Source organism: Mus caroli, chromosome 9, assembly GCF_900094665.2.
Source record: "Mus caroli chromosome 9, CAROLI_EIJ_v1.1, whole genome shotgun sequence".
NCBI classification, from domain to species: domain Eukaryota; kingdom Metazoa; phylum Chordata; class Mammalia; order Rodentia; family Muridae; genus Mus; species Mus caroli.
In genome coordinates this window covers 117,516,318-117,529,884 of record NC_034578.1, presented here as the reverse complement: position 1 = coordinate 117,529,884, position 13,567 = coordinate 117,516,318, and the positions used below count along the sequence as shown (strand labels likewise).

The 13,567-nt window shown below is 44.8% G+C and overlaps 1 protein-coding gene across 10 annotated transcripts in view; it reads right to left on the bottom strand.

The window, feature by feature from the left end:
- Snrk (SNF related kinase) overlaps window positions 1–13,567 on the bottom strand; it is a 53,687-nt gene that overhangs the window by 6,902 nt on the left and 33,218 nt on the right. For all 10 annotated transcript variants that reach the window (XM_021171624.1, XM_021171625.1, XM_029482107.1 and 7 more), the window contains 2 exons: window positions 4,291–4,432; window positions 1,158–1,370 (listed from right to left, as the gene is read on the bottom strand). In XM_021171624.1, coding sequence (XP_021027283.1) covers window positions 1,158–1,370; window positions 4,291–4,432 — 355 coding nt within the window. The remainder of the gene's footprint in view (window positions 1–1,157; window positions 1,371–4,290; window positions 4,433–13,567) is intronic.

The following is a 13,567-nucleotide window of genomic DNA, read 5'->3' as shown; positions in this document are numbered from 1 at the left end:
GTGTGCATGAAGACGATGGGCAGGAGACCACTGCAGAGAAGCAGCAGTGTGCATGAAGACGATGGGCAGGAGACCACTGCAGAGAAGCAGCATGTGTGCATGAAGACGATGGGCAGGAGACCACTGTGGAGAAGCAGCAGTGTGCATGAAGATGATGGGCAGGAGACCACTGCAGAGAAGCAGCAGTGTGCATGAAGATGATGGGCAGGAGACCACTGCAGAGAAGCAGCAGTGTGCATGAAGACGATGGGCAGGAGACCACTGCAGAGAAGCAGCACGTGTCCTGTACTCCTCAGGTCATTTCAATGGAAAACTCATAAGCGCCAGATCCTACAGAAAACTAAGGTCAAGTTCAAAAGCCTGGCTTTATTTTTGCAAATACTTATTTTTACTGCACTAAAGCTACTCTACAGGGGTGTACCCTTTATGCAGATATGACCCTTCCCAGAGACTAGAGCTCCTACTGGGCACATGTTACTCACTGGGCAACACATAGGGTCTACATGCCCAGCCTGCATCAACCTCTTCCCCAGGTCAGAAAACTGAGATGCCGCATGCAGACCTGAGTGGCCAACTCATGGTCACCTCTCTCCTGCTTCCTTGAGTTGCGGTATCTGTTTCATTAAGTACATGAAGTAACTGTTCTTCACCTGTGGCCGAGCTCTATCTTCAGACAGGACCTCTGACCACATGACCTGCTACTAGAGCACAACAGACCGACAGAGCATGCCGTTATTACTCTACTTTCTGGTCTACACTACTAAGGTTGTGGAAAAATGGCTCTTGTTTTGACAGATTTCATAAGCAACTAAATAATGTGTAGGTTCCAGGACAGTGCAGAGAGGCTTAAGGAGTAGACAGCAAATCCTTTAGGCTTGGGACGATTCATTCCATCCTGATAAATACAGGGCAGACCTTGTGGATTTACAGCCTGCCTCTACTTATTTACTTTCCGCTTCCTGATGGCAGAAGCAGTGTGACTAGCAGACCTCCTGATCCTGCCACCACACCTCTCCACCAAAATAGATGACATTCCCTTAAACTACAGGTCAGAATTAAACCCTTCCTCCCTTAAAATGCTCTTGGTCAGGTAGTCAGTCACAGTATTAAGAAAAGCAAGCAGCGAGAGCCGTTAGTGTCTGAAGGCTCTGACGTACTCTACGATGGCGTCTCGGTCCGCGATGTCCCCGAGCACCATGCGCTGGATGATGCTGTTGTGCTCTTCCTCGGAGAGGTTCTTGTAGGACACGAGGGGAATGTTATACTTGGTGGCTGGTGATGGGTCCACTCCCTGGAGCCAAGGGTGGCTTTCAATCTCTTCCAGAGAGGCTCTCCTTTTGGGGTCTCTCTGTAGCATCCGTGTGATCAGGCTGTGAAGAAAGGTAGCCCATTACTGTAAGCAGCAAACTGTCTCCAAGGACTAGTAACGATGGCTGTTACCAACAAGCACTATCTCTTACACGGTCATAAGCAATTTAACTAGGTTCACTGACAAATGAGAATCTGGGGCCACTATATTCACAAAATAAAACAATCCCAGCCTCTTAGTGCTCTGATGAGACAGCTCGTGTCATGAGAATGAATGACTCCCCTAATGAAAATAATATCATGTAACACATTTTTAGAAGTGGATTGGCAAAAAAATAAACATGGAATACTTGATAGCTAAAACCATAGTAAAAGCAGGGTTGGGTCACGGGGACAGGCAGCTGGCAGCCACACGGCTCCCTGTGTGGTTTGGAAAGAAAGAGGACTCCATCTCAGTGCCCAGTGAGAAACAAGAAAGAAATCCACTGCTCAGAGGAAGTTGAGAAGGAAGGCATGAACTAACACTGGTTCTGGAAAACACAAAACTCCTTTCTGTAGAATGTAACTGAAAAGAACTTCTGAACAATGCTTCAAAAACTAGCACAAATAAAAACTCACAAAGGAAGACCCTGACACACAGCAAATCAGAATGCAGACACTGGAAATGCCGAATACACCGCACAAACGTCCACTGTTAAATGTGCTTAAAACAGCCAGGCAGTGGTGGCACACACTTTAATCCCAGCACTTGGGAGGCAGAGGCAGGCGGATTTCTGAGTTCAAGGCCAGTCTGTTCTACAGAGTGAGTTCCAGGACAGCCAGGGCTACACAGAAAAACCCTGTCTTGAAAACACCAAAACTAAAAAACAACGCCTCCCCCCAAAAAAAAACAATTTCAAAGCAAATGCTGACAAACCTTAAGGAATAAAATAAAGCCACCATCACAGAAGATAATCTTAGAGCAGTGAAGAAAACTCTAAATGCAAATAATTTTGAACAATTAATGAGCTTGACCTAAAAGATGTATATAGACCCCTGACCCCAACTTGAAAATACATTCTTTCAAGAACTCAATTGTAACAATTATCCTCATGATAGGCATAAATAAGCCTCAAAAATTTGAATACAAGGTAACATACAGACTATATTCTAACTTAACAATCAAAAGCAATAGCTAATTAGAAATAAAACCACCTTGTAAACAAGGCAGGAATAAAATAACACAACTAAGCCTAGGAAACACTTCAAGTTGAACAACAAAAACTATTGATCATATCCAATGTGGAAAGGCTAATCTGTCTCAGAAGCATTCTTTAGTCCTAAATATTCTAACAGTGAAGGATTCTAAATATTCTAACAGTGAGGTGCATAAAGTTCTGAATAAGAAAGCAGCCCCTTGTTAGGCAGACAAATACTGACAGGAGGACAGGAAGACAGTACAGCTGTGAGGTAACAGCATCAGGAGCCAGTCCTGGGACAGTCACAGGGGAAGTGACAAGCCTCAGATGGCTGATGACAAGCAGGAGGAGCAGCCATGCAGAGAGCATGGTTCCAACAGTAAAGGCATCGCAGTCACTAATGGAAACACACGGAAAGCCACATAAAATGGACATGCTCCTTAAAACACACTATTCAGAAAAACACATTAGGAAAGGCTCACTTTGTTGCTGCTGTTTTCCTGCATTGGAATGGTCCTATAGTTATTACAAATAATTCCTCCAGAGGGATACATAGAGGCCATGTCTCAGACCTTAGGAATGGGGGCATCCATGTTGTGTCTGTAACTGGTGGGCTTTCAAATGACACAGTTGATGTAGAGTGAATAGGTAACGCTTCTGTCTGTTTTTAACTGGAAGTAGAGATGCTTATCGTGGACTATAAATATCTAACCCGCACTTGGTGTACACCTGCTTCCTAAGAGCAAGGACCTAAAATCACCACTGCACATGCAGGCACACAAGTTTGTGTACACATCCTCACATGTGCACATACTTGCACATGTCCACACACAAAGGTCCAAGTGGGCACTCACACTGGAAGGCATGTGATCCGGCCTAAAATCAACAACACCCAGTACACGAGGACAGAGCTTCCCAAGTACCCTAAGCTAAAGCCACCATCACAACCAGGACACAGAAAAAGCCTTCTATATGCTACACCCTAAAATAAACAGCCTCCATGTGCTCCATCCCCAAATTGCCACCAGCACCAGCACCGCACACAGAGCCTCTTCTGTGCTCCAGCCTCAACTACACACTTTACACCGTCACTTCATAGTTTTCACAGTAACCCTGTCAAGTACCCTTTTCCACCGTCACATAAGCAGTAAGCAGAGAAGACAGCATTTAAGTCCGCAGAATCCCATGCCCAAGTTGGGGCTCCACCTGAAAGAGAACCCTCAATCGTGTATCGCTCTTCCTTACAGCTTGTCTGGAAAAACTCAAAATGTTACTAAGAAGAAAACATTTCAATTGGTAACCACAATCTCAGCTGGCTCACTTAGAAAGTCACTGACTGCAACAGTCCTTTCTCGAGACACTCTCCCACACAGGTGATGGAGAAGCCCCAATGTGCCGGTCAGGGCTGGCTTCCCACCATGGCACACACTGACGCACAGCCTTTACTCTGTTGTGGGAGGGCATGTGAATATAAGACATGCTGTTAGTAAGACATGCTACTATGACACAGCCAGGAGGCACCGTGTAATGAATGACACGTTCCTGCCAAACAGGAAAGCCCAACTCTTTTCTGGAAGCTTCAACTCTTGCTTTTTGCCACTGAAGAAGAAAAAAAAAAGGGCAGTGGCCAGAGAAGGTCCTAATCACCACTCTGGAGGCTGAGAGGCAAAGAGGGCTTCTTGAAAATATGTGTAAGAATGTTTTTCATTCTCCTGTTGAATTTCTTACCAAATACTAACCGGTGCCCCAAACAACAACAGCAGAAGCTTAGTCTCATAGCTAACTGGACATTAGCTTTACTTACTCCCTGCACCCTGAGGACACGCGGGGCGGCACCGTGTACTTGCAGTCCATGATCATGGTCAGTGTCTCGCTGTCGTTGGCTTCTTGGAAGGGCGGCTGCCCACACACCAGCATGAAAAGGATCACGCCCAGGCTCCATATGTCTGCAGACCAAAGACGGTGGGGTTAAACACCAGAGAACCAGGGCCACAGGGGGGAGGGAAGGGAGAAAAACAAGTATTTTATTCTTAATGTAAAAATACTCAGAGCAGACTACAAAATCTCAACAGAGTTGGGTTTAAGCCCCATCTGATAAGAGAACTGAGAAATAAGTGTTCCCAGGCTTCTAAGCCAAGAGACAAGGTCCACTCTTCCCTGACTATAGCATGCCCAGCATCAAAGGTAAGATGTTAAAACTGTGAAACTGGAAAGGCTTTGCCTGAGGTCACTTTACCTCAGTTGTTCCTGACCTCATTCTGGGGTGGTGACTGGGTCATACAGCTCCTGACAGGTAAAGGAGAAAGCTACAGCTCAGACACACTCGACACATGGCCATCATGCAAATAAGCAGTGAGGGCTGCTCATCAGAACAGGGACGGCATGGAGGTGGGGGAGCAGAGACAGCTCAGTTGTTAGCACAAGCTGCCCTTGCAGAGGCCCATGAGTTTGATTCCCAGCACCCACACAGTGGCTCACACCCTCCTGTAACTCCAGCTCCAAAGGATCTGACGTCCTCTTGTGGCCGCCATGTGCACTGCACTCATGTGCACTACTACCCCCACCCCTAACACACACAGGATTTTAAAAGTTTTTTTTTAATTAATTTTTTTAAAAGGAGAATCAATTTCTTGTCATTAAAGTATCCCAGTACTGTCCAGCTTTGGACAAACTTCTGTCCTGACAGGATCCTGCCAGTGTGAAGCTGCAGGAACTAACACTGGACGAACCATAATGGCAACCAACCCCCTCTCCTGTCTTTAAACAAACCTGTCAGTGGAAAATCAAAAGTGAGGCTGTTTTTTTTTTTTCCAGAAAAATAATAAAGGATTTAAAGAAGGCATAACAAATTTTCATTCCAAAAATTAAAATATATGTGTGCTAATATCAATACACATGCACACACACGCACACGCACACGCACATGAGCAAGCACACACAGGCTCAGAGGGAAAACTAGGCACGCTATGGGCCTGCCATGTCATCAAACCTGCTAATAGGCAACTGCTGTTTTCTCGTAAACCTAAAACACCCAAAATAATGGAAGTTCCAAGCGAGGAAAATTAAAATCTGTTAATCATTTCTTTGATTTAAATGAGAAAGGAGGGCAACAAGTGAGAGCCCACCCATCCCCCACAGTGTGGCTTTTCAATCAGGTGTGGGTGCTTATGAAATGCAGGCAGACAGCAGCAGAACAGGGCCCACGCACAGGCCAATCCCCAGGACATAGCTGGCCTGGTCTCGGGATGCATGACCGGTCTGATCCACTGGCTGCCTTGACAGTGGATCTCAGGGGGCTCTGCTAACTCAAGTAACTTCAGTAATGACTGCCAACCATACTTATTCTTTAAGTAGCCAGTGAGAAGTATTTAAAACGTTAAGGTTTTAAAAGGAAATGTATGAAACTGATACTTAACTTAGACTGTCCTTGTGTGAGTTTTGAAAGATTTATATTAATGTGTATGAGTGTTTTACAAATGGATGTATGGATGTAAGTATGTATGTATGCCACATGCATGCAGTGCCATGGAGGTCAGAAAAGGGTATCAGATCCCCAGGAACTGAAGTTACAAACAGCTGTGAGCCATGATGGTCATGGACTCACCTTCTCTTTCTTCTGTATGTTGCCTTGGTTACCATGTCTTAGGACAGCAGCAGAGAAGTAACTAAGGCAAGGGTCATTTCCTCAAGCACATGACCTATTTTCTATAGTAGTATTCTGTCTACTGCGTGTTAGAGGGACAGCTAAGAGCAACACAACAAGCAGACCCCACAGTCTGGCTCGTGCCTAAGTAAGTTCCCTATGTGGAACTACTTACAAGCTGAAGAACTTAGAAATATAGCCTGTACTAAGTGATGTGAAAATTTTGAAGCATTTCAGTTAAGGACTATATAGTCACCCAACAGACAGCTTCAGAAGAAGGTAGCCCTCCCAGAAATGAAGGATCGGCACTAAGTATGCAGAGAGTTGCTGTCCTTATCATCCAGTGTAGCTCAACTATGTACACAGCACTATGTATATAGGCAATCCTTACAGTATACATATAGGAATGTCTGTGTAGGCACTGTTCTAGTTTCTTCAGTTGCTGTGATGAAACACTGACCAAAAGCAACTTACCAGAGGGTAGGACTTATCTGGGCTGACACTCTAAGGGCATGGTCCATCACTGAGAGAAATTAGGGCAGAACTCAAACTTTGTAGTTGATGGCAGAAAGCCACATAAGAGCGCCGCTGGCCGGCTCACTCTGGCTCAGAACTAGTTAACTTTCTTATATAGACTAGGGTCACCTGCCCAGGTAATGTGCCACCCACTGCGGGCTGGGCCCTCCTATATCAACTAATAATCAAGATAATCCCTCAAAGATATGATGCAGAGGCCAACCCAATGAAGACAACTACTCAACTAAGACTTGAGGTACTTCTAGGCTGTGACAAGTTGAGAGACAGTCACACACCAATACTATTATCATAGCTATACGAGAGATGCGAGTGCTCTGAGATCTGCGTCCTAGAACCAATCTTCTGTTGACACTGAGGACTTTATTTCTACTCCAGATTTGTTTCTCTTCTCTCTTTTTGTCCTTGATTCATTTTACTTTTTTCCACTACAAGGGCCAAAGGAAAATGATAAACACAGGCTACTAGCCAGGTACAGTGGCATATACACAGTGGGTCCCAAGTTGAGATCAGCCTGAGAGAACCCGGCTCACAACAAAACAAGCCGTAATAACAAATAGTTCATTAAACAAATGTGGAATAGTCACAAATGATTTTAAAATGTGTGGATTTGGGCCGGAAAAAAATGCTTCAGTGATTAAATGTTTGCTCTGCAAGCATAAAGACTGGAGTTCATATCCCTAGAACTGAACCCACATAAATGTCAAATGGGCATGAGAGCCACCTGCATCTATCTTTGGAAGATAGAAACAGCATCCCCACAATAAACTGTCTAGTGACAGTAGACATTTCAGGGCATTCTGGTTTGCCTGAGAGACCCTGCTTCATTGAATAAGGTGGAAGAGAGCTACTGTGGGCAATTTCTAGACATGAACCTTGGGTCTCCATATATATGTGTGTACACACACCCACACATGCATGTACCCACCCCCCACCACACACACACATGCATGTACACACACACACACACACACACACACACACACACACTGGAAGAAAGAAGTATGACAGTGATCTGCATGTGCATTCCTAGGGAGCTACTGTGGGGTAAGAGGGTGAACACCACAATCTGACTAAGTGTTGAGAGGCACTGATCGGCCCTGCCTCACTCAGCAACAGCAGGCACTGTCCCAGGCAGAGCAGAGGCATTTGACCTTACAAGAGTCTCATTTCTCTGAGGAAAGCCAGAGCTAAGTTCCCAGAGGCACAAAGGCAACAGGAGGAAGAAAAAACAAAACAAAACAAAGACTGGGGATGGTGGGGAAGATAGCAAGGAAGGCTTCAGGGTAACAAGGCACAAAGCTGAGGACTTCGGAACCTCAGTCCTTTCATGGTTTGAACACGTAGCTCCTAGCAAGTGGTGCCATTTCCCAGGGCGCAGAGCTTTTAGGGGGGGGGGGGGCTGGAAAGTACAGGTAGGTAACTAGGCATGGCCTTTATGATAATGGACTGAAAATTCATAGACCCTTCATTCGTTAGTAATTTTGGTCACAACAGTTCAAAATATAATAGTGACGTTGGTACCATTAGTGCGGTGATGGTGTGATACACCTGGACTCATGAGACTTCAGTATTAGAAACTGGTTTGTGGGAGAACAGAGATGAGTTTGGAGGCCCAAGATAGGTAAGAGTGCTATAATCTCTGTTAGGTGGGCTGTTCTGGTCAGAATTCAGAGGGCTAAGACAGCAAACACGAACAGCAATGACTGTACCCAACAGGCATGCTCGCCACTGCTGCTTTCAGCCAGCTTCACCTGGAACATCAGAAGCAAATGTGCGGGATTTGAAAACATGAAATGGAGCATGGTCACAGTGAAGACTACGGAAAGAAACACCAGCGAGCTACAGCTGGTACAGGGGAGCTGCGGTAGCACTGGACCCAGAGAGGGCTCCAGGCTGTAAAAATGCAAACACACTTTAAAACATTCATTTAAAAAGACAGCATCATAGGGATACCCTGAGCAAGCAGTCATGTGGGCACTTAGAGGCTGCTGTAGTAGGGGTGCAAGGTCACCCAGATAGTTCTGGAGCTGGCAGAAAGAACTCAGTACTATCTATGTGATAGTCAAGCAAGGCAGGAAGCTGGAGGCAGGAGCTGATGCAGAGGCCATGGGGGTGGGGGGTGCTGCTTACTGGCTTGCTCCCCATGGCTTGCTTCAATCTGCTTTTTTGAACGCTGGTTACTAAAGGTTCTTTCCTGCTCCAAATAAATGGAAAAATAAATGCTTACTTAGTATATATGTGTGTGTATATATATATATAATCCTTTCAATTTGTAGAACCCATGACCGACCATCAGTCCAGGGTTTGCCTCATCCACAATGGGCTGGGCCCTCCCCATCATCAGTAACTAAGAAAATGCCCTAAAAGCTTGCCTACAGCCCAATCTTACGGAGGTTATTTTCTTAATTGAAGTTCTCTCCTCTCGGATGACTTTAGCTTATGTCAAGCTGACTTAAAACTAGCACAGAGCCCTGAGTGTTGCAAATGGCAGGGCCACAGGAAGGAACTCATGATGTCAGAGTACACTCTAGCCACTGGCCATGGAACGATCAGAGTTGATTTGCTTGCTGGGTTTCATTCTTTGGTCCAGTCTTTCCTGTTCTCCTATTCCTCCCTTTTAGAAGGGGCATGTTCACTCTGTACCTCTGCATAATGAAAATATTTTACATAAGGTTTACAGCTAAGAGACATTAGTCTCAAACAGACTTTGAATGTTGACCCTCAGAACAGTGTAGGGACTGGTATGACTATGGAGATGAAACACGTTTTACACAGAGATGGCCATGAGCCTCTGAGGCCAGGAGCAGTATGTTAAGACTAAAGTCTGGACTGCTCCCCACTGGCTAATGTTCTGAGCACCTGATCCTCAGCCTGAGGTACCATTTGGAAGGCTGTGGCATCTTTAGGTTAAACCTGGAAAAAGCAAGCGAGCAGGAACTGGTCTTTGAGGGGTACACCTGGCCTTGCTTACACTCTGTTACTGACCTCCACCACCGTGAGCGGCTCTGCCGTACACTCCCACCAGAGAATTGCTAGGTCATACCTTCCCTGCTATGATCTAATGAAATGCTCATTACCTAAGCTCTCATAACCTAAGACAATCTCCCCTCACCTAAGTTGCTTCTTTCAGGTCCTAGCGAAGGCCCCCAGGAGCAGACGTTTGGTATGAAGGCCAGTAAGGGTGACAGCAGAATTACCTCTCATAAGTTGGAGAGGGAGGTGACATTATCTTATTAAAAATTCATCTTAATACTATTCTATTTTTCCATGAAAAGTTTTAATACAATACAACTATACGCTCCTGAGCCTGAGGTGCTGGTAGTGCTACCTTCCCGGCCAGGCTGGAGAAACTGGGATACAGAGAAGAAACACCACATTACCTTCATTTTAAAAATGCAATAGTGAGATTGTGTGCAGATATGCTAACAAACAAAAAGCACCCAAAACCCAAGTGTGGTAATGCTACTACTTCAAGTGACATTTTGACTTCAGACCCAACTATAAAAAGACTCTTGGTTGACAAAAAAATGGAAAAAGAAATGCTTACTTAGTAAATATATTAAAGTAAATATATTAAAAACTTTATTTATGGTAACATAGGAAGAAGAGGATAAATCTGAAGTTTGATTTTATAGAGGCTGGAAATCACTGGTAGTTCTCAGGAGAACTAGAAATATAATTCCCAAATGAGTCCAGCAGCTTCCCCTACTGGCACATGGTAGGATTATCAATCATAATACAGTCAAATGGTGCTAATTCTCAGGTTGATGTAGTAGAGTTTATATTAGAAAGTCCTTTTAGGAAGGCTATCAAAAGATAAAAATGAAAACAAGATGGACAAAGAACATGCCAATTTAAAAAAATAACTTCTAATATGAATTATCCAAAATAAAAATGAGAAAGAAATAAAATGGGAAGAATGAGAGGTTTCTGACAGAAACCTCTACTAGTTTTCCTCAAAATTTCTTTTAACAGAACTAGTCAGGAGTCAATAAGTAAACAGAACCAGAAAGCTTTAAAGTCACTGCTGATGAAGCAGCACTGCACACAACACCTCCTAACCTTGTACACACCTTTATTCAAACGGCACTTACCAGCAACCAACATGCGACCTGTGCAGACACCCGGGACTCTCCACAGAAGTGTGAGGATCCTGGGAACCTACAACAAATCTGGCCCCTTGTTTCCTGTGTGGTAAGTCTGACACTTAACTGCCTGTGGTTTACCACACTGAATTCCATTTACCCAGCAAGAGGTACTGGTCTGAATCCAAAATTACCTGGAGCCCTGGCTACCAAAGGTTCTTTCCTGCTCCAAACAAGGTTTGTGGTTAGTCCCGAGGACAGTAAAGCTAGCACAAAATGAGCCACCAGGTTCTTTCAACAGATTGCTAACAGTGAAGCTGGGCCACGGCTGTGCTCAGGGGTAGGGTGCTTGCCAGGTCTGACCAAAGCCCTGGGTTCGATTCCTAGCAGCACAAAGTGGCAAACCCAGAGCAAAGCAGAAGAGGGTAGAGGAACCTAGCTAGATGAGCCTCTCACACATGCAGCAAGCTGTCTCTAGCACCCTCAGTTTCACTATTCTCTATTTTGAAGCATTGTTTCAGGGGGAAGCAGTCCTTCCTTAGCAGAGCCAGGAGGAGTGGATCACCATGGAGGTCTCCACACTTCCTTTCCAGCAAGACTTGAGAGAATCAAAATGTTCCATAATTCTACTGTGTGCTTTAACTTTCCAAGAGCTCCCCTACAACTCTCATCTTCCTTTCAAGCTCCTTCACATCGCCCTCCAGCCTAGGACCCGGAAATCATAGCTGTAGGCGGTCATTACTTGTTCACCATTGTGCAGAGGTCTGTGGACGCAGAGCACATTCCCTGGACCCAGCTGAGCCTGCTACTGCGGGAACCTGAGACCATGCAGAGCACAGTTCTCTGTAAACACTGCAAATAGCAGCTTCAGACTGCAAGGGCAGGCAGTGCTTATTCCTATCTTAAAAAAACAAAAAAACAAAAAAAAAAAACAAAGCCAAGAGGAGGAGGCCTCTAAGAAATGTGAGGCAGAACACAGAGGGTGATCAGTGATCACCAGTTACAGTTTGCTTTAGTCAGCTCTTTACCACCTTGTGCAAACTTGTTTGCTCAAGTCAAAATAGGGAAAAGTTCAAGAACCCAAAGAGTTATCAGTCACACTGTGAGCTTGCACGCACGGGCGCACACACACACACATCCATAGCCACACTGTGAGCATACACACACATCCACAGCCACACTGTGAACTTGTACACACACATCCATACCGTGAGCTTGTACACACACATCCACACTGTGAGCTTATACACACACACACATCTACACCGTGAGCTTGTATACACAAATCCACACTGTGAGCTTATACACACACCCCCACACACACACACATCACATATCCACACTGTGAGCTTGCACACGCCCACACACACATCCATAGCTACACTGTGAGTTTGCACACACAAATCTATCCAGGTAAACAATAGACACTAACTCAGCATTCCTTCACTTCCCACTTTAAAAACCTAGTGCCAATCTAGAAACGGCTTTCATAAATGAAGAAAGTAAAATAGTCAGGAAAAATGAAACAAAACAAAACCATAGGCCACTCCTTTAGCATGGCTTCATGAGAAGAACATGCATGGCAGGGCAAGAACCACCTTAGCCAACTTATCTAGCTTCCGTAAGCCTAATCTTTTCTTCTATCACTTCTCTGGTAATTTATTGGTGATATCAACTGCTTCTGGGTACAGAGCATCTCGCTCCCTCTCTCCCTCTCCCCTTCTCTCCCTCTCCCCGTGTGTGTGTGTGTGTGTGTGTGTGTGTGTGTGTGTGTTAGTCTCCACAGGAAGGAGAATGAAGGGAGAAAGAAGGAGGCCTCAACATAGTCTTGTATTCTTGGAGAGAGAGAGCCTTCACTTGTAATGGTGCAATCTGTGGGGTTCCCTCAAGGAACTCACAGGTCAATCTCTCCATAGTGAGAGTAATAAAAATTCAATCTTTTCCTTCCTTTCTTTCCACCCCCTCCCCCTTCTTTTGTTTTTTCAAGACAGTTTCTCTGTGTAGCTCCAGCTGTCCCGAAACTCCCTCTGTAGAGCAGGCTGGCCTTGAACTTAAGAGATCTGCCAACCTTGGCCTCCCAACTGCTGGAATTAGAGTCATGTGCCACCACTGCCTGGTGGATGACTTCTATTTTCAATACAAGTAATTGCTTCAAAGATTATGAACACTCAGTAAACCCAGGTATGTTCCACAAAAATCTATAGCTGACATAAAACATTTCTTTCTAAAACGAGGATTACTGGCCATCTTTGTATGTATGCATGTATGTATGTATCCATGTGTATGTGTGTGGACATGTATATGGCTATGTATGTATATGTGCATGCATGTGTTTGTGGGTCTGTGTGATGTCAATACTAACACGTGGAGAGAATCTAAGGAATCAGGCAGTGTTGGTGGCTGTGGTGACTTCTTCCATTTCCTTGCTCCAGGACAGGTTGATTTGCATGTTCTGACCAAGTCAGAGCAAGCACGGGGAGCCACCCAGGTATATTCCAAGACAAAATCCAACTGAATGACTGATACCCTCACATTTTCTGCCTAATCAAAACAACCCCTCAAGGAACTGCTAAAGACAATGGTGAAGAGTTAGTTACAAATGCACACCTTTACAAAATTAGATCTTTTTGATCTACCTCTCTTTTATAAGCTCTAGGAGGAAATCCCTAGCTGTCATTCAATTTTATTGTAGTGCTGATTTCAAAGTCTGAGACTTTCACATCTTCAAAGTAAAAACCATGGAGACAAGGGTGTGAACACAGCAGCACAGGGTGAGAGACAAGGGTGTGAACACAGCAGCACAGGGTGAGAGACAA